This window comes from Lacerta agilis, chromosome 6 (genome assembly GCF_009819535.1).
Source record: "Lacerta agilis isolate rLacAgi1 chromosome 6, rLacAgi1.pri, whole genome shotgun sequence".
Classification (NCBI taxonomy): Eukaryota; Metazoa; Chordata; class Lepidosauria; order Squamata; family Lacertidae; genus Lacerta; species Lacerta agilis.
This window is the reverse complement of record NC_046317.1, coordinates 8,266,179-8,287,924: the sequence shown is the minus strand read 5'-3', so window position 1 is coordinate 8,287,924 and position 21,746 is coordinate 8,266,179. Positions and strand designations below refer to the sequence as shown.

At 44.4% G+C, this 21,746-nt stretch overlaps 1 protein-coding gene across 6 annotated transcripts in view; it reads left to right on the top strand.

The window, feature by feature from the left end:
• Positions 1 to 21,356, top strand: part of PBX1 (PBX homeobox 1) — a 217,676-nt gene extending 196,320 nt beyond the window's left edge. For 4 of the 6 annotated variants that reach the window (XM_033151349.1, XM_033151347.1, XM_033151346.1 and 1 more), the window contains exons 7-9: positions 5,148 to 5,260; positions 6,453 to 6,542; positions 20,155 to 21,356. In XM_033151349.1, the coding sequence (XP_033007240.1) occupies positions 5,148 to 5,260; positions 6,453 to 6,542; positions 20,155 to 20,247 (296 nt within the window). In that variant the 3' untranslated portion in view covers positions 20,248 to 21,356. The remainder of the gene's footprint in view (positions 1 to 5,147; positions 5,261 to 6,452; positions 6,543 to 20,154) is intronic. The other 2 variants (XM_033151350.1, XM_033151351.1) reach the window with 1 other exon arrangement.
• Positions 21,357 to 21,746: the final 390 nt, after the last annotated feature.

Sequence of the window (21,746 nt, the reverse complement as noted above, 5' to 3'; positions counted from 1 at the left end):
AACCTTGCAGTTTTTGCTGTCACCTGCTTGTTGTTGTTGTTGTTGTTGTTGTTGTTGTTGTTTATTGAATTTATATACTGCCCTATACCCAGAAGTCCTGATCATCTTGGTCTGCTAAAAGAAAGGACACAGTAGCAATGGTTGAGTGACCCAACATGGACAATAGCAGAGGGGTAATAACCTCACTCCTCAAATCTTTATAAACATTGCACGCCAGAAGCACATGAGCCACTGACTCAATGCTACCATCTCCACAGGGACATAACCATTTTCCCAGTGCAATCTTTTGAAATTGACCCTCAAGTACAGCTGAAGGCAGTAGTATATTCAATCTTGTGAAAGTGAGAGCGCGTCTGTACTTTGGAACTGTTAAATTTTGCAAATAGGGTGTCAGAATGACTAGGTGGAAAATAATCATACCATGGACAAAATTTCCTCATTGTGGCCAAATTATTGGTTGGTGGTTTCTTAGTTTGCTTCATGCTGAAAAGCGGTTACTGATTATCATGGAGTTTGACACTCTGTGCGACACGCTCTACTTCAGGGGTCAGCAAACTTATTCAGCGGGGGACTAGTCCACTGTCCCTCAGACCTTGTGGGGGGCGGACTATATTTTGAAAATAATAATAATAATAATAATAAACGAATTCCTATGCCCCACAAATAACCCAGAGATGCATTTTTAATAAAAGGACACATTCTACTCATGTAAAAACATGCTGATTCCTGGACCGTCCGCGGGCCGGATTTAGAAGGTGATTGGGCCAGATCTGGCCCCCGAGTCTTAGTTTGCCTACCCATGCTCTACTTCCTCAGAGTTATGCTGCTTCACAACATTGACTGAGTCTCTTAGCCGACTGTGCTCTCCCCTTACCCCTATCCACTTCCCTACTTGTTGGGTCCATTGTAAGTCAACCCTTGCTGATCTGGCCAGAGTCCCTTCCTTTCAACTGCTGTAATGCACCATTTTATTTTCCCTCTGCACATTGCAGATTCTCATTTCCTCATTTCCACACACACACACAAAAACCCCTCTTTGTCTCTCCAGCTCCGACGCCACCTCAGACTTTCATCCTGCTGCTGTGAAACTCCTCTGATCTTCTCCTTCTCCCCTGTGGTGTAAATCAATCACTCTTGGCAAACTGCTGCTTTCTCTTCATGCAGGTGCAGTTAGGATAGCATCTTCTGTCTAGGCCTGAAAACAAATAATTGTTAATTTCTCAGTAATTTAAACAAGAGTTAGCTAGACAGAACTAGGTCTCTCCCTTCAACTTGCTCTAAATTTAACTAGATTTGTATTAATCACATGAAATTGGCGAGGGGGGAGTCTCTTTTCTTCCTATAAACAGTTTTTGGTTGTTGTTTTTAACTACCACAACATTTCCTTTAAGGAGCTTACAGTTACCACCAATATGAATTATTGTAAAAGAAGGCACCGCACAGGCAGTGGGGATATAAATGTTTCCATATTGGTTTAAAAAACATTTACTTTCTATTTGATCCCTTTGTTATAAAAGTCCACATTCTAAAACATGAGAAGAATTAAATATTGAACTTCACTTTCAATAAAATCCAAAGATCAGTGTGATTCAGAAGATCAGAAGCTAAGGAACTTTTGTAAATAAAGATGGAAATCAGGCCCTCTGACCTGTAAATGCTGTTCCCTTTCCCCCCGATAAATCAGGGGTGGGCTTTAGTGACTCATTGGATAAGAGAAAATCACTTTGCACATGTTCAAAATGTTGTTAATTAATGCTTTATTTAGATCTCCCTCAAACAAGCCACTGGTACTCAGGCGGGTATCGTGGAAAAGTTCACAAGCCAAGCAACTGAAAGTCAGGAGCACATTGTCACTAAGTAGGGTGGCAGTTGTGACCAGTAGCCATTGATAAGTTTACCTTCCATTTTGGGATATATGCCAACAGAATACTTCTGGAGCAAATGAGGTGTTCTTGCTTCTGGCTCCAGAGAGGGAAGCAGGGATACTGTTCAGAGACAACAGCTCACAAGCCAGTCAGGGAACTTTAGTTTGTGTTTGACCATTTCAGCATGGCAAAATATCATTTTTCTTCATTCAACTTCTCCTACACATTGCTCAAAAATGTAAGTAATGGGAAAAATAATGTCAAACTCAGCTGAAGGGGAAATGGAATATTGTTGGGAGGAATATATTTCTGCTTTCAAAGCTCAGTTGAATGAGCTATCATCCCGAAATTCTGGAGATGCTGTTCATTGAGGGTGGTGTGTGTCTTTAGTTTGGATGTCATTCCTTTCCCCACACCATTGTATTATCCCTTGGAGATGCCTGGCCATGGTAACTCTCCTTCCTGAAGATTTTGCATTAATGCCAAGAATACTGAAGCAGCATCACGGATGACACTAAAGGTCATCTCAGCAATTACTATTCTGACTCTATCTGTACGGTGTAAATTTCATTGGTGTGCACATTTACCACTTACATATGTTCATTAAACTTTGGACACAATCCACTGGGACATTCTCATGCACAAACCTCATAGAAATGAATGAGAGCTGTGGAAGAACACAAGTACTCTTGGGGCCCGCCCATTCATTTCCATAGGGCTTTCACAGGAGACCAACCTGATGAATTGTGCCATCTGCATCAATATCAACATATATTGTGTAAATGGCATCTATCAATACCATTGTTGCTTTGAATGTAATTTTGTGACTGTTCTCTCTGCCCTGCCGATTCAACATCTGTCAAGTTTCTACTTATTTGGAGGAATATTTTAAAATGATAGTGTGAGGTAAAATACCCACACTGTTCAAGCAAACTAACTTAAAAAGCAACCTATGTTGTCTGCAGAAAAGGGATGGAGGCACACAAGTTTCCTAGGGCCTCTTCGTGGTGACATCATTGGCTTGCTGCATGACCTTGAAAATCCAGATCATTTATTGAGGCCATCTGTTAAGGAGAGAAAACCATACTTTCCCCTAAATCCCATGGCATTCCTGTGAGACTGAAATAATTACAGTAGGCACATGTTGTATGCTCAGAAGGCGGGTGTCACAGAAAGGAAAATATTGGTATAATCACAACATTTTTTTGCATCCCAAGAAGTTGGTACTCTTAGTGCTGCACAGTAATAGGAGTTATTGAAAAGTAATCGGAACCATTTCCAGTAGATTATCTATTGTCAAAGTGTGATTAGATAGATAGATAGATAGATAGATATGCAGATAGTTGCTAAAAGGGCAGGGAATAAATCTATGTGCCATGCAGAGCAGCTTACAGCAATTTAGAATCACAATATCATAAAATACAATAAAAACACAGCATTAAGAATTCATTAAAATACAACAGAGGTAAAGATCACAGCCAGAACATGACCTTTACAGCAGATACTTAGCAGGTAAAAGCATTCTGGAATAAAAATGTTTTTCCCAACCAGTGGGAAACAGCCAGAGAGGGGGGTCACCTACGCTTCATAGGACAAAGTGCTTCATGATATTGGTGCAGTCACTGAGAAGGCCCTATCTCTGGCTCTCATCAAACACTTCTCCATCCTAGGTAGAACGCAGAAAAGTTCTTCTGATCTTACGGAGTAGGCAAGATGGTATGTAAGGAGGCAATCCTTCATTGATTAAGTCAATGGGGATCTTTCCACCATACGCTAAAGGAGACTTTGAAGAACTTCTTAGCCCTTGCTAATTATTGTGACCTTTTAGAATCTCTCCTTCAAGATGCGTTTACATAGGAGCAAAAAAAGACTTAATGGGCAGGGGAACTCACCGTTGGACTGTTTCTTGACTTCTGATGGTTGTACTCTTCAGATAACTAACCCCCCTCCCATTTGTGAAGAGTTTAGCACAGATGTTGGAAACCTCTGGCCATCCAAATGTTGGTGAACTGCATTTCCCATCATCCCTTGCCATTGGCCATGCTTGCTGGCACAGATGGGAGTTTTAGCAACATATGGAGGACCAAAGGTTTTCCATACCTGGTTTAACCAAAAGATTTGCAAAGAGAAAGTATAGTTCACAGAGCTTTTGTCTGTATTTCACTGTTGGGCAGCTGCAAAAAACCAAGCAAAGCGAACAACCCTAGACATAGTAGTTATATATCTTCCATGTTGGAAATATTGAACAGCTTGGCATTGCAAAAGTGCAATGGAATTGACCTGGGCCCCTGAAGTCTCTCCCTTCAAGCCTAATGTCATGCTTAAAACTAAACCTTGCACGTTCAGCTTTCTCATTCTTAACATCAGTTGCACGAGAGTTTCAAAATAATCCTTTCCTTCCAGTCTATCTCATGCAGTTAGGTTGCTGTGTCATAAAGTATATTTTTTTGCGGGGGACATAGGGGGGAAACTGAAAGGGAGTTATGTCTGGAATTACACTTTACAACCCTGTGTGTGGTTGAGATTACTGAGATAACGTGATCTCGTGAGTTCCAGATTTTGCCATGAGACAAAGACAACATGGAGGAGATCAAGAGAGCTGTACCACATTCTTGTGGCCCATTTTTCCTTTGCCCCAAATTTGGCACATTATGTGCTCCTCTAGATGTGTGAGGTGTGAGGGACTAGTGGAAATCCATGGCCTTAGTTTCTATTCCACATTTTGCTATCCTGCCAAATTGGCCAAGATAGATTCATTGCGGGCTGTGCCTGGAACCCCTCATGAAACTGGTGGTGTCTTAGCATGGCATGCTCCACAAACATTTTCAGTTCATCTATATTTATGGGAGTCATCTTCTAAAAACAAGATTGCTGCCCAGGCATCGCAGCTGAAAATATCGAAGCTTGCTAAGACATTAGTGTGCTGTCCATGGCAGCAAAGCAACCTCCCACCCACAAAACAGGGGCTATGTGCCACACCCTCCATCAGGAAGCACTGAATTCTGAAGGACTCATTTCTGTTGAGAAGTTGGTTGGAGGGCAAGCTTTTTTGAGATGTGATATTTATAGCTCTTACAGTGCATCCTCTCTCCCTCTCTCTCTCTCTCTCTCTTTTAATTTTTTATATTTTTATTTTTTGCTTGCTCTGTCCTTCGTGCTACTAACCTGTTTTGTCTCCTGTTTGGGGTTGCTTTGCATGTCATTTCCTTCTTCTTGGCTGACAGGCGTGTGGTTGATCCTCTTCCTTTCTATGATTCAGGTGCCTCACTCTTTCCTTTCCAGGTTCTTCCAGTTCTTTTAACATGTCAAACTCTGGAGATTTATTCATGAGCGTGCAGTCACTCAATGGGGATTCTTACCAAGGGGCCCAGGTTGGAGCCAACGTGCAGTCACAGGTAGGGATCCATCGGATGTACTGCCAGTGAATGCATCAATATCAGAACGAAGAGCCTTTGATCCTATTGGCGTTCCCCATTCCTGTCCCAAGAGAGGAATCGAAACTCTGTAACCAACCTAAACCAGTCAAAACAAAAACCCCAAACCAAACAATTTTATTTATTTTTTTACCAAAAAATTGGTCTTTGGGGATGTTGCCCACGCTTTGTGAATGCATTTGGCTCTGGCTTCTTAGTTACAGTAAGAAGAAATCAATATTTGAACGGAAAGAGTATTACGCAAGATGCAACTTGCTTAGTGGATTTTTTTTTAGGAGAAATGACCAGATATTTGTACCTCGGGCTTATTTTTCAAGATGTCCATATTGTCATATTCTGCTTGGTTTAATGACAAGAGAGTGGTGCTGAACTACAGAAGTTTCCCTTTCCCCCATTTCAGTGTCAAACTACATTTAGCCATCCTATCCTAGAAGCCAGTTTGACAGGGAAGAGTGCAGGAAATAATCACTGGGGTGTAAGTCACTTCTTCCTGATGCAATGGTTGCAACAGCTTCTTAGGTATTTGCTTACCCCTTCGGGAGTCTCCTTTTACCCTTAGATAATGGTGCCAACCACTCAAAAACATTTCCATCTCATGTCAAGGTGCATTAAAAGCAAAGCTAGGTTGCATTGCTACCCTGAATGCAGAAAAGAAGGCATGCTAGATGGCAGGCGTCCTCGCGCGGTCAAGAAGGATGAATGGTCTCGAGAGGCAAGGCGTGAACCCTCGTAACGCTCATTTGTATTAAGTCAACTCTCTTCAGTTGCAAGTGGCGCTGAGAAACCTTGGGTTGAATAACTGGTGTGGATAGCAGGGGTGACAGATTTGGACGGAGTAGATTTCTTGCCCCCATATAGGAATTGCTAACTCAACCAAGGACTTCCAACCAACTTGCCTCCTTGTATATTTTTCTTCCCACCATTTGCTGCACTACTAAGAATCCAGCATGGGCTGCTGCTGCCACTGTTGCTATCAGGGATTATAGTGGGTTGGTAGGAGGGAGGGAGGCATCTTCACTTATTGCTGCTTGGAGTGGACACTGGGAAATCTTGATTATGGTCATATCATCCTATTTCAGTCACCCCCAAAATTAGTCTTGCCTTTTAATATCTGTGTTCCTAATTCTCTCTTTGTTGTTGTTGGTCTGTTTAGGTGGATACCCTTCGCCATGTTATCAGCCAGACAGGAGGATACAGTGACGGACTCGCAGCGAGTCAGATGTATAGTCCGCAGGGCATCAGTGTAAGAAAAATAGGCTTCCTTTTTTTCTTTTTTCTTTCCCCCCTTTCTTGTTGGTTCTCTCTCTCCCAATTATTTCAAAGCCATAGGGCTCAGAATGCCACTTAGTAGGACTTGTCTTAGCTTTACGGTCACCTAGTTTATTGCTTCTGTATCGGTCGTGCCAACGGCAGAGTTCTCTCTGCGAAAAAAGTGGCGATGGGGCAGGCCTTGTGCAGGCAGCTGGCGTCTAGGACTGTCAGACGCAATCAATATTCACATGGCACCTGCGGCCACTTGCGTTCTGCTGAGAGAGCTGCTAAACAGGTGACACCTAGTGCAGTGGCAGGAGGGGACCCAGACATCTCCAACGAGAAGGCCAAGGGCTGGAGTCCATTGCAGCTGAATGTACCATCTACAATAGTGGGTGGGCCCTCTCCCATTCTAAAAGCCAAAAATGGATTATTAACAGATTGATGGTAATGACGACGACGATGATGGTACTAATACAAAAATTAGAGTAAGAAAAACCGAGGGGAGGGGTGGTGGAGAGAGGGGGTGGAGAGGAGAGGAACATCTTCTACTTGTTCTGGGTTGCGCTGGCGGCTCCTCACTAGCATGAAAATTCATAGCGACAAGCTGTGTCGTACAGAGTGAAATCGATCAGACAGACACAAGGAGAACCGAGTGTAGATTCGGGACAGCAATCCAACTTCATTTCTCAGATCAATCATCCGCCATCTCAGTGGCGGTGACAGCAAGCTGGGAGAAGAGGGGAGCCTGGAAAAGGAGGCTGCCGTACACTGTGTCGGGGGCTTCTCCTTGCCCCTTTTAGAGGTCAGGAGAAGAGTTGCGCTCGAGGATTAACCTGAAAATACTGGGAGGGTGAAGCATGGTCCTGATGTTTTGACTTTCCACTGCATGCGTGCCTCAGACGCGAGGAGCGCCCATTGAGGGTGGTGGCAAAGGGCGGCACAAGGTTTAGAGGCTTCTCTCCCACCCTCTTTAGATAACCTTCAGGATTTCTACTGTCTGCATTGCTCACGACAGTGCTAGGCAAAGCAAGTCTTTTCTCAGTGGGGAATCGTACAGCGTGCTGCCATTGGACCTGCTAGGCATTCTCCATGAGCTCATGTCAAGTTGAAATGAAAGGAAGTGCCAAGGATAGGATGTGATGGAAGGGAAAGTCTTAAAACGGCTTGCCAAGACCATCTCTCTCTCTCTCTCTCTCTCTCTCTCTCTCTCTCTCTCTCGTCCTTTTCGTTCAAGTACAAAATTTGAGGCATTAAAAGGCAAGTGCTTAGCTACCCAAAGTAAGTCGAAGCTCACAGGTTGGCAGGTTGGGTCAAATGGGAGTGCATGACTTTTGTTTTTTCTTGGGGGGGGGTGTTAGAGGAATCACGTGCCAGACAGAGCAACTCCGAGCCCATCTTCATTGTGCAGGATGGGGCAGTAGCCAAGTTTGCTGAGAACAGTCACGTGGGGACTGTATTCTCTCCCACTTTTGAAAGGTGTTCTTCTTCCAACCTAATTACAATATTAGGGGGAACTAGGGTGGGAAGAAAGTGCTTGACGTGACAGATTGTAAGGAGAATGAGGGTTTATTGTTTTTTATTTGACATTAAAATTAAATGCCCCTTCGAGGACATCCAATATGGCTACGCCTGTCATTTCCACTTTGACCTAGGGTGGTAGAATTCTGATCTGTATCACTTCAGACACGTGAAAGGGCCTATTTTTATTGCTCTCCTGTATACTTTCAAAGCCCATCACAGAGAATAACTTTCCCTGGTAAATTAGTTTACTACAGGCATGGAAGCATTCAAAAATATGTATTTTCCTGCATTCTATAGTGATACAATCCATAATTCTGTTGCCTCGTTCTGCTAAATGTGCTCTAACTAAGTTAGAAACCCAAGGGGGTAATATAACACAAGGGCTTAATCCTTACTACCCTCTGAGCTATATAGTCCAACGACTATATTACTTCAGCACCTTTTCAATATTTATGTGTCCTTTTTCCAAAGCCTTAAGAAGAAACTTGGATTATTGGCAGGCTTCTCATCATTAGGAAGAAGGAGGAAGCTCCCTTGAAGCCATTGGTGGGCATGGTGGAAGGGTAGAAATGTCACAAAGCGTGGCGTGTGACTTGGTTGTTGGAATTCTGAGCTGACTTCCTCTGAATTTAGCACAGGCATCCAGGCGCCCACGTTTGCACCGAGCCCTGACGTCACCAGGCAAGGACAGTAAAGCATTCTGAAGTAAATGCAACTGAACATGTGCAGACAATTATGTCTGATTATATAAACCCATTGCGAAAACCGGGCTTGAAAATGCCACATGAAAGAGCCTATCGTTCCACATTAATCTCTGTTAGCCAAATTCATTTCTATTCTGGCTCTTTAATACTGAGGAATAAATGAATCGGAGACTGATCATGATAAGATATGATACTTCTGTACAAATTAACCCTGCCCCCACCCCCCAAGGAGAAGCCCAGCTCACTGCAACTGAATATATATCTGAACAGAGTAGTTTTCTAGGCTAAACTAAATCACCAGGGGATGCTCCGCTGAAGAAAAGAGCTAGGGAAAGGGCATGCGAGAGGAGATGGAAGCCAGCATGGATTCAGGTGCAGAACTGAAGCTAATTTGCTAGTCATTAATAAAAGGAAGCTGCAGAATGGGAATCGGCACTAATACCAGAAGGGACATGGTACAGTTTCCTTTATCTTCAGGCCAGTTATTTTGGAAGAGGGGAGAAAGGCCTCTCTTGAAAGGAATGGCTTGCAGAAGAGGGGGAACAATGTATTATCATACCATAAGAAGCACTTAGTTTAAACTACATGAATCTGCTTTTACGCTGAATAAATGTAACCTAACATGAGCAGTGCGTAGCAGGAGGATGAGTTGCCAAGGTAAGCTGTGGAATCTTATTGCTTCTAGGTTTCCAAGAGGACACAAAGAAGGCATCTATTATAGTAGATGCTCTCCTTGGTAACCTGAGAGGTTCCTTGCAATGATAAGGTCCTTTCCTGCCCTGCCCTGTTCTATATTTAAGAATAGAAGCTGAAATGGAATTGAATGGGGGGAGAAGTTAGCAGCCAGTAGTTCTGTTAAGCTGTTTACAGCTTCTGGGAGCTTGTGACCAGGACTCATAAACAGGGACGTTTGCCAAGCGAGACCTGGAATGCTACTTCGCGGTGTCCGTAAGACCAAGAGACATGGATGGTGAGGGAGCAGCTGCAGTGACCTGCAACACCGTGTCTGTCTTTCTGCCTAAGAACGTGCAAAACTACACCTGCAGCAAGTGCAAGCTGGTTGCCTTGCTGGGACAGATGGTACAGCAACCTGAGGCCCACCTCTCCAACTTTGAGCCACCCGGGAAAGATGAGGACTTTCTCAATAGAGAAGAGTGGACCATCTTGGAACAGCAACACGGGTGGGGGGCCCCTAAAGGGGAGGAAGATCCCATTGCAGGAGATTAACCCCTAGAAGGAACACGACACACAGAAAGATGCAGGACTGTCAGGAGCCATGCTGTGTCGCTGGAGCTGCAAAATTGATGCCAGGCCCTCACCAGTTCTGGGCCAGAGGCACAAGGACAGCAGTTTCAGAACTCAGACCACACTGAGGTGGCTGTGCAATGTGCAATGTACACAACGATTCCTGCCACTTCCCAGAGGAGGGAGAGATGTGGGTTGTTGGAAGGTGACTCCCTATTGAGGGGGACAGAGGCAGCAGTATGCAAAGGGAACAAGATGGCCCAGGAGGTGTGCTGCCTTCCAGGTGCAAAGAGTCATGAAGAGAAGCCCACTGACCATAACCCCTTCTTTCTGATTCCTATGGGTATAAATGCTACTGCCAGACACAGCCTTTGACGTCTAGCAAGGAACTTTGAGACTCTGGTCAGGAAGCTGAAGGACCTTGGGGCATAGGTGCTTTTTTCATCACTCCTTCCTGTTGAAGGTTGTGGCGCAAGAAGAGAAAGGAAAATAGTGGAAGTAACACACTGGCTGTGCAGGTGGTGTCATTAGGAAAGGTTTGGCTTCTTGGACCATGGTCTCTGCTTCCTTGAGGAAGGACATCTGACAAGAGATGTGTTGCGCCTCACAGCGGTTGGCAAGAATGTGTTTTTTACAAGAGTCTCACGAACACGATAAGGAGAGCTTTATAGAATCACAGAGTTGGAAGAGACTACAAGGGCCATCCAGTCCAACCCCATGCCAAGCAAGAAACACCATCAAAGCATTCCTGACAGATGGCTGTCAAGCCTCCGCTTAAAGACCTCCAAAGAAGGAGACTCCACCACACTCCTTGGCAGCAAATTCCACTGTTGAACAGCTCTTACTGTCAGGAAGTTCTTCCTAATGTTTAGGTGGAATCTTCTTTCTTGTAGTTTGAATCCATTGCTCCGTGTCCGCTTCTCTGGAGCAGCAGAAAACAACCTTTCTCCCTCCTCTATATGACATCCTTTTATATATTTGAACATGGCTATCATATCACCCCTTAACCTTCTCTTCTCCAGGCTAAACATACCCAGCTCCCTAAGCCGTTCCTCTTAGTCCTGACAGGGAGGGAGACAATATTATGGACAACAACACTTGGCACTGAGGATAATAGCTTCGTTGGTGCATAGGAAACTGAGGTTGTGCTACAGAACCTGCTAAAGCTTATGTTCTTGTGCTCCAGAGGTTCTCCTGCTCTGAACCAATGCTTTGACATTTCAAGAATCAGATTCTGACTAAACATCAAGAAGAACTTTCTGATAGTAAGAGCTGTTCAACAGTGGAACAGACTCCCTCTGTAGGTGGTGGAGCCTCCCACCTTGGAGGTTTTTAAGCAGAGGTTGGATGGCCACCTGTCATGGATGCTTTGCAGGGGGTTGGACATTGATGACCCTCAAGGTCCCTTCCAACTCTAGAAGTCTATGATTCTATAAAATTTACTAGATCAAACAAATGGTCCATGTATCTCATTTAGTCTTCCAACTAGCAAGCCATCAGGGACTTCTCAGTAAGGGAATGACGACATCTTCCTCCTGACACTAGTCTCCTGCAACTGGTAGTCAGGGTGGTACCATATCTGATGTGGCAATTGTGTGCTTCTGGTTCATAACTGAGACTGTCCTGTGGGAAGCAGAATACATCTCATCAGTTCTTAAACAACTTCCATAGCTGCCAGTCAATTTCTGAGCAAAATTCAAAGTGCCATAAATTAATTGTGTTTCCTGAAGGAGTTTCCTCCTCCCATTTTCCAGTTTATTGGTCTGCGTGCCCTCATGAGTAATCAAACCAATGGCAACCTCAGCATGACTTTCAGTGGCCATTCTGTAGAGGACTATATGTATCCCACTGATTTTTCTCCATTCCACCAGGCTTTTTAAAAAAAACAAAAAAACAGGCCCACTATATCACTATGTTCTTCATTCTTGAGTTGGAGGCTTCTGGCATTCGCTTGCAAATTCAAGTTATTATTTCCCACCACCACCCCCCAAATGCATTTTGCATGTGCATTTTCTCCTTCAGTTTTTTGTTCTCTTGAAATAACGGTCTGTTCTTCTATATGCTTGCTGTCACATTCTGTCCTATCCCATATTTAAATGACTTGGCACCTTTACACTAGAAATGGCGTACATACTCAAATCAGGGAGGTTAGATATGCAAACCCTGTGTGTGCGCACCCTTCAGTGGGCTAACTCAAACCCAAGTCTAGATCAACCCTCAGAATTGGTCACAAATAGCCTCCTCTCAACTACTTGTTTACATCCCCATCTTTAGTGAAGAAACATGTGTCGAGCTCTAGGCGCCACACAGACACAGTAAGCATGCTGGCTCCCCTTAAGCATTTTGTTAGTGCTCTGAATGAATGATTGCAAAGTCCAGATTTCCCATCTTTAAAAAAATATATTTTTATTAAAGATTTTCTTGATTTACAGAGGTAATGCAATGTCTCTCTCGTATTTTTCCATATAACATCTCCCCATCCCACCCACCTCTCTCCCCCTTCTCTCCCTAATGTCTCAACAACAACAACCGATTTCCCCTCTTTTTAAAAGACAAACAGGAATGTTTGCCTCCATCATCCCTTGAAGATGGGCCATTTTTAATAAGAGCCAGCTCTCACTGACTTCCCCCAGAAATCAGTTTAAATACTGCTATGAGGCACCGGCAGCCTCTCTTGTACAGAATCAGCTTCTCCCAAATGTCCCCCAGTGCCTAGCCAAAACTTAACCCTTCCTCCCAACAGCACCTTCCTCATCCCTTCATTGAGACCTCTCAGCTCCGCCTGTTAGCTGGCCTTGTGCATGCAGAAAGTAGCATTTCTGACCATACTACCCTAATGGTAGTGGACATAATATTCTGCCCAACAAACTAAATTTGGCCTCCAGGAGCTTGCAACATTGGTGCTGATATGTGCTGGTCACTGAAATCTCCCCTGTGCAGCCTATCAGCCTATCTGTGTAACACATCATGTGCCCCATGTTCCCATGAGGCATGCAAGTCACACGTGTGTGGCTGGGGCAACCCAGTCAGGTGTGTGTGGGGGGGGGGTATAAGAAATAAATTGCTGCTGTTGCTGTTTGATGGGCAGGGTATAAGAAATAAATGGTTGTTGTTATACAGCTCAACCCATCCCTCAGTGTTTCTAATGATCATGTCACACGCCCCTTCCAGGAAGTCTCAAACATGCACCTCTAGAGGCACATTGATGCATGAAAACTATTGTTCCTTACCATGAATCTGTCCCTTCCAAGAGATCATTTACCTCTTCCTCAGTGTGACAGCCTCCTATCCTAACCCTCATTCTCTGTGGCCGCAGACAAACTGGATGCTTCTACCATGTCCCTGAAACTAGTATGCAGGAATGAGCGAAATAAATGAAACCGTTTGCTATGTTTTTACATACCGTATTTTCCGGCGTATAAGACGACTGGGCATATAAAATATAGAGTTTGAGATATACTCGACCACAGATTATCCACCCAGCGTATAAGACGACCCCCGACTTTTGAGAAGATTTTCCTGGATTAAAAAGTAGTCTTATACGCCAGAATATACAGTAAGCCTTCCTTCCTTCCTTCCTTCCTTCCTTCCTTCCTTCCTTCCTTCCTTCCTTCCTTCTACTTTTTTTTGGGGGGGGGTGTAATAATAATTCTAAAGCCAGATCAAGCAGATTTACCTGCTTCCACGTTCATAACATTATCCCCTACTTTAAATAAATAAACTCTGGAGAAATAAGATCTCTGAATAAATAAGGTACACCTGCCAAAAGGACCCCTTTGAGTATATTTGATCAGTGTATTGCACTGATCTGATTATTAGGGTAAAGGCTCAGGAGAGTAGAGTCTGAAGCAATGGATTCAAGTGACAATAAAGAATGAAACATTATGATGAAACATTATGAAGAAGACAATGAAAGAGACTCCGTTGGAAGGTGGTGGACTGCAGGTTTTTAAGCAGAGGTTGGATGGCCATCTGTCAGGGATGCTTGAGATTCCTTTATTGTAGGGGGTTGGATTAGATGACCCTCAGGATCCCTTCCAACTCTACAATTCTATGACTCTATGAATCCAGTATTGAGGATATAAGATGCAGAACAAACAGAAAAATAGGCATGATTAAAAAAAATATTACAGGTTATGGAAGAACAGCAGTTTCTCCCTTTATATACTGCGGTGATATTGTAAAAAAAAAAAAAAAGTTTCGGGGGGGGGGCTTTAAATTTATTTGATTTTTCAAATTAACGTTTTACACTCACATATACAACATAAACCATAAAACCGAGATTCCAAAGAATCTCCTGGACTTCCGTCCTCCCCTTTGTGGGTCCTATTGTTGGTCATTTCCTCCTGCGCCTTTTATAATAATCCAGTTCGTTTACATCTCCATTATATCCAGAATTCACCATTAAACTACAAGTGTTTTATTAGTTTGGTGAGACATAAATTTCATGCTCTGTGGTTTCTAGAAGAAAAAAAAAAAAGATTTCACCTCTGCATTTTAATGCATCACATTTGTGAAGTACTTCCACGTGATTTGTTGTGATTGTCCGTGATTGATATTGTGAGGAAATTCTGATAACATAAAATCTAATGAAATCACCTATAAAATATCATGAGCCAGATGCATAGTGGGTAGAGCTACAACTATATGACCTGTTTTTGGCCATCCAAGGACCAGGGTGGGTGTGAAGCTGCCCCAACAATTCTCAAGATGTTGCTGTTTCATAAAAGAGCAGGTGGTTCTGTGCTCCTTAGCCTGGACTCCCTGACTTCTGATTTCACTTCCATTTCTCTTCTCCAGGCAGAGCTAGGAAGCAGAAACTCCTCTCCCGCCAGCCTTTCCTTCCTCTCTAGCAATTGGCAGCTGTGTTGCTACTGTTTACCTTTGCAGAGCCAAGCAGCAGGAACCTCTTGGTTGCTCCAAGCAGAGAGCAAGGAGAGGTTTGTGGGGCATTGGTGCCAGCTGCAGAGAGCCCTGGGTGCCCATGCACCCACAAAAATGTTTGACACAACCTCCAAGGCCCTGCAAAGCCTCCCGACGCAACTTCCGCAAGGCACTTCTGCTGCGTCAACAGCTGCCTTTTGAGCGCAGGTGTGCCCCTTCTCCTTTCAGGTCTTTCGGGTGAACTTGTGGCTCCCTCCCAGCCATTGTCCGCCTGTTGGTTGCTGCCCGTGGCCACTGCTTTTGGCACCACCATGTTCAGTCACGGGGGCCTCCCAAGTGAAGCATCCCAGGGCAGTTGCCTTAGTTAAGGGTGGCTCTGAGCAGAAGCCACATGCAACAGAGACAGCAATCATATGCCTATGTGGGCACAAGCACAATGTCAACACTGTATGGCGCAGGTATGTGTGAGTGTGCGAGAGAGTGTTTGCCCCACGCACTGCCGGCTTTGGACATGCCCTCTTTGGCCACACAACCTTTTGTTTTGACTGCATCTGCCACTGGCTTGCAGCCCCCCAGAAGATTGACCGTGAGGGAATGTGGCCCTTAGGCTGACAAAACATCCTCCCTTGCTGGACCAGGATATCTAGGGAAGTACAAAGGCAGGAGTCAAGACAAAGCAAATTAGCTCCCGGCTGTTGGGATCGCTGACTTGTAGCAGGTTGTTGAGCAGGAACCTGCCTATGCCTTTCTGATTTGGGTGCTGCTTTGGTATTGTTGTGTCCATTTGGGATACAACTTTCTTTGTTAATTTCAAGCGCTCCAAATCAGGTACTGTACTGTAACGTGGGAAATGATTGCAGCAGTGTGCTTTGGGCTTTTTCATCCCATCATAGATCTCCCACCTGCTTTTCAGCATATGCACCCGCACACAAGTTGTATTTCACAGCCATTCCCACATTGCAGAGTCGCCACACTTGTGGGCCCGCCTTTCCATAAATCCAATGTAAGAACCAAGCCCTGGATTTTTAGAATTGCTCTTGAGTAGAGGACTCAAGCTCTGGGATCCATATTTCATGATGTACAGCTGCAGCCATAAGAAATCCTAGAACCTCTCAGTGTAAGTCTAGCTCTCCTTTTAAGGCTTCAGGGCTATTCTGTATTAGGAAGGAAGCTTTTGGATGAAATTCTGGAGACACTGATAAACTTTGCAGCGCTTGGGGTTCTTTTCTTGCTTTGGAAATAAATCATATTGTCAAGTATGAGTGAAGTGGGGGGGGTGTACTGGGTTCCAGAGTATTTCTGGGCTGAGAATGGGAGAGTAAGATTCAAATAGTAAGGATCTCTGTGCTGCATAAAGATTATCTCTTTCTCTATCTCGTTTAATTGGGTGTCTGCAATAAAGCCCCTTCTAAAAATAAGTTGAGTACACAATAGGAGCCCTCCCCACTCCCCCCCTTACATTTCCCGTTCCCTATAATGACCCTGCAAACACTAAATGTCATTTGAGTGCATTAAGCAGCAAACTCTCCAGTGACATAGCAATTACAGTTCTGAAATAGATTTGGTGTGTCACCGAAGATAAGGGTTTTGAAAGTTTCTGTTGTGATTATAGCTTGTAACTCCCACAAATAACAGGCTTCAAAATAAGAGGCTGCCAACAGGGCCATTGTGGCTTTCCCTCAGTGATGGCACGTAAATTGCTATTAATGTCCTGAGTGTACTTGAATATGCCAGTCTCCGGGCGGCAGAGTTGGCTCAGTGTCTCTCTTTACCCGGCTTGTCACTGTCGGGCTGATAATCTGTGGTAATTGCTGCTTCTTGCAGTGGTCAGGACGTGGAAGTGTATGAGCCGGCTGCATCTTCTGCAGTAAACAATAAGCATGTCTGTAGCAAAGTATGAGGATATGCAATACAATCTCTTTAGGATGTATGAGTAGATTAAAACCTAATGCGAAAAGACTGGATCTCCCAGGGATCTTTGCTTAGTTGTGTGTGTGTGTGTGTGTGTGTGTGTGTGAGAGAGAGAGAGAGAGAGAGAGAGAGAGAGAGAGAGAGAGAGAGAGAGAGAGACTTAGAAAGGTGAAGTAAGCCCAGCCATGCATGCAAATAGGTTGACTATGAACTGAGATTTACAATTTCTAAATGCCTAAAATTTAAATGTTAAAATGTGTGCAAACTAGGGCTCTGGATTTTTGCAGACATCCCAGCCACCTAGTTGATTTAATGTGATTTTTAAAAAGATGGTGTTTATTTCCAGTTTGCATCCAGAGCTAGCTGAAATTGGCTTTTTAGCATCAAATGACTATAGGATTCCTTTCAGCAAGTGATTCCTAAACCTTTATTGCCACGGACTACAGTGGAACCTCGGGTTACCTACCGTCTTCCTTACAAATGCTTCGGGTAACGAGCTCCGCTAACCCAGAAGTAGATGCTCCTGGTAGCAAACTTTGCCCCGGGATGTGAGCGGAAGTTGTCCCGTTGCAGCAGAAGTGGTTTAGTCATGCTGGCCATATGACCCAGAAAGCTGTCTGTGGACAAACGCCGGCTCCCTTGGCCTGAAAGCAAGATGAGCGCCGCAACCCCATAGTCGCCTTTGACTTGACTTAACCGTCCAGAGGTCCTTTACCTTTTTACCTATGTTATCACTGTGAGCCCTCTTGTACCTTCAGTTGCTCACATAGCTCATGTTCACATGAGTAGCGTTAGACCAGAGGAAAGATCTCGCAGAAAACCACAGTTAGCTTCTCACTTGCTTGAGCCACCGTCTTCTCCAACTATCTTGTGCATTTAATGTGTGAACAGGTCTAAGTCTTGTAAGCTGAGAGATCCATGCACAATACTTTTTCTTGCTGTAGTTTGACATTTGGATGAATAAGGACTTGAGAATAAGAGCAGTTTTTATGTGACTTCTCTGCATGCCAACCTTTGTTTTGCCACCAGTCCCCTACAATTCAGCTCATTAGGAACATGTGGTCACATTTTTCTAATATGGTATGCGTTATACTGCACAAAAATTCTGGAAATACAGTTTCTTTACTTTTTTAACAGGAACTTGGGTTCCAGTCTATGTATTTTATTCTATATTTATACCCCATCTCTTCCTACCTTTAAGCACATAAATGTCCCTCCTAGAAATTGGCATTTAAGGGCAGGCAGGATATTCTAGTTCCAAAAATGTCTGGGGGAGGGGAGGCTGAATTGTCAAATGACAGCATAGGAGCTAATTCCGAGGGGCCGAGGGGTCTCCACCCCAATAAAATATTTGAGGGGGCCACCCCCCCAAAAAAAGTTGATGGGCATTGCCATTCCAATGATGTGCGTGCACAGTGTCATGTGATCAATTATGTGGGGTGGGGCTTACCTGCAAGCCCCGCCCCATATTTTATTCAAGTTGGCACCCCTGACACACCTGCCTGATATGTATCTCCAAAGTGGAAGATATATTTGGAATTTGCAACTTGAAATCTTAAAACTATATATTTTAACACAAAAATTGAAAGCATGGATTTCAATACATGAAAGTCCCTCTGTGAATGTGTTTGTGTGTGTGTGTGTGTGTGTGTGTGTGTGTGAGAGAGAGAGAGAGAGAGAGAGAGAGAGATGAATGACTATTTTAGTGAGTTTTTCCAGATGGAAAATGAATTTGTGCCCTAGCTTATAGTGCAGGCTGCTTAACCATTTGAAAATTCTCGTGTTACAGATTTAGCGTCCAACAGTGCTTGGTTAGATATGTCTGTCATAATGCTTTGGACCACTTTTCGACTCACTGAAATAATATACTTGTACACTACAATGGGGAATGAAGATGAGGCACAGATTTTGAGATAGCAAAGTCCAGAGCTTTATTTCCTTTTTAAACTGGATCAGCAACAAAACAACAACTCTTGCATACCCTGCACTCAAGGTGTGTGTATACACCCTCTTGAGTGAGCTCAACCATGGCCCTGAACAAGAAGCAGTAAGGTTACTGCTCCCATCTTGTCATGGCCTAGCAACTCATAGCATATAACACCTCTCGCCTCCCCCATGATTACTAATTCTTACAAAGCCCTAAACCACTAAGGCCAGATGTACCTTAAGGATCATCTGATACGTCACACCCCTGAGATTTGGTTGGACTTCTGTAGTCGCTAGAGAGGTGCTGGGTTCTTCCCCATGCCTTCTCTTGGGGACAGGGCCAAGACATATTTCCTTTTCTTTCATCTGTCTCCTGTGTAGCAGCACCAGGCTTTAAGCTTTCCAGCCAGGCCTCTATCATTGCACACATTTGGGCAAGGGCCCTTCTGAGCTGCCCTAGCCACCCATCTGAATCTAAGAGAATGAGGGAGGCTGGGGCGCATTTATTTGACCTGCACCAGAACTAGGGGAGACGTCCAAACCAGCTAGGGAGACAGCTTGCTGTTGATTTTGGCACCTCGGTGGGCAGTAAGCACAGCTGTTGTCAAACCGGCATCTGTTCAGGGTTTCTCTGAGTCACCCGGCGACTTACTGTAACCACTTCATGGTGGGTTCCGGCACCTATTTTTCTTGTGGGAAAGCACTGCTTATTATGTACTAGTACATTAACCCCGTTAAATTAACGGGCGCTAGAACATATGTGGTCAAACTGTTGCCCTAGCAACGTCAGGGACATGCGCAGAGCTGACTGAGTGGCTCTCGCTTATCTCGTTGTTGTTTTTCTAACAACGCGAGAGCCGCATGACGTAGCCAGCTCTGCGCATAGCGTCCCTGTTGCCCTAGCAACATCGGGAACGCGCAGAGCGTCTCTGCGCTCCAAGTCCCAATGGCTGTCCGTGGGGCACATGCGCAGTAGCGCAATCCCATGGACACAGGGACTGGACATAGAGACACTTGCACTTTATTATAGGTGATCTTATGCTATCACATGCAATATGTGCTACACTCCCTTCAAAAATAAGTGAGCATTACTGAGAACCAACATTTTTTTAATGGGCTTGCATTGTTTAAGCAGATCCACTTCTAGCACCTGACAAAGTAGACTAACAACGGAAGCTTATGCGCCATTAAAATGAGTTATTCTTACTTGGATCAACCTTTAAATAACTGTCATCCTTTATGCAACTGTCACCCATGACTAATGCGGCTGATCCCAGCATAGGCATTGTGGACCTTAACAACAGCCGCCATCACCTTAGCGAGAGGGGGGCTCCTGCTGGGAAAGCTTTGGGGGGCTGGAGCCCCTTGTTGTGAAAGTGACTGACAGATCTCTCTCTCTGTTCCTTCTAGGCTAATGGAGGCTGGCAAGATGCTACAACTCCTTCGTCAGTGACCTCCCCCACAGAAGGCCCTGGCAGCGTTCACTCTGATACCTCCAACTGATCTCCCAGCAATCCGGCATCCCTGGCTGCCCCCCACCCTGCACCAGGCAGAAGTGGGGGCCGAGAAGGGAGGGGTTTTCTCTCCTAATGTTGAAGCCATCAGGCTGGATCCAGAGCTGATCGGCAGACACAGCAAGAGTCTCCTTCTCTTCTCTTGGTTGGGATGCTTTTTTTCAGCCAATCTGGACACTTCTTTATACTCTCTTCCCTTTCTTTTCTGGGTAGAAGCCACCTCTCCTTTTACTCCCACCATCGCCCATTCTCTCACACCAGAATATTTTTTTCAATCTGAAGGAAACAAACAGCCTCTAGAAGTATTTGTACATTTTCATGATATTTTCTTTTTCTTTTGAGGAGTCAGCCTTTACCTCCCTCCAGCCTATCTGGCATCCACCTCCTTCTGTTTCTCTGATGTTCTCACTACCTCTTTGCAGGAGCCACCTAAGCCCTTCCCCCTGGCCTTTGGGCGCCATTCCTCCTCCTCCTCCTCCTCCTCCTCCTCTTCCATGTAAGGACAATTGTCTGTTCTTCTTAAGACCCTGAACCCTTGATGAAATTGCCTTCCAGGATATTCCCCGTTACAGGTTGGATAAATGCAATTCGGGTCCTGCAAAGGTATGTCCACAACATGCCACAATGTAACCAAGATGACCAGGAGAATGCGGGCAGATCTACTTCTTACCATCCCGTTGTGCCTTGTATCAAGCCCCAGTCACGTCTCCTGCCATTGGTCACTGCCGCTGTTTCCCGTTCTGCACCCCCCACTCCACCCCAGAACTGCAAAATTAGGGCTGTGCATACTTTTGCACCAAGGAAATTCACGTTTGGTGCTTGGAATAAAGTAATGCAAATGAAGTCAATTTGCATAATTTATTCCATTTCCAATACTTTTGTTTTAAAGATTTGCGGGGGAAATGCTTAGGCGTTCTGTAGGAAAGCTTACAATAATTAGGGGAAAGTAGGGGAAACTGGATAAGGGCAGAGGGATGGGAGCCATGCACAGCACTGAGGCATTCAGCATTTTACCCTCATATTTCTGAGCCTTATCCAGCTGTTGCCTAGATCCTTCCTAGTGTTTGCGCACAGCCATGCTGTTTAAAATCTTGCTTTTTTAAAAAAAAATAGAAGCTGAACTTCTCGAGATGCCACATTCTAAGCAAGGTATCCAACTCTGGACTTGCACAGTGAAGCTGCAGAAATCGCAACATACCCACAGCCCTGAATACACTCTTATCTTACCATTTAACTGCTTAGAGGCCATTTTGGCATATAAGCAGTATTCAAATTATATATTTTTAAAAATCTGTTAATAGGGAGAGGAAAGTGTGAGCCCAGCTCCTGATGTTAAGGTGCTAGGGTGCACATTGTATTTTACCGGTGCACATAGTAAACAGGGATTGGGCTTGTGTAGCTTTACACATTACTTACAGGTTTGTGAATGCATCCTTTCTAAAATGGTTACGGTTGTCTTGATCTTGAAAAAGAGAATTGTAGTTTGAC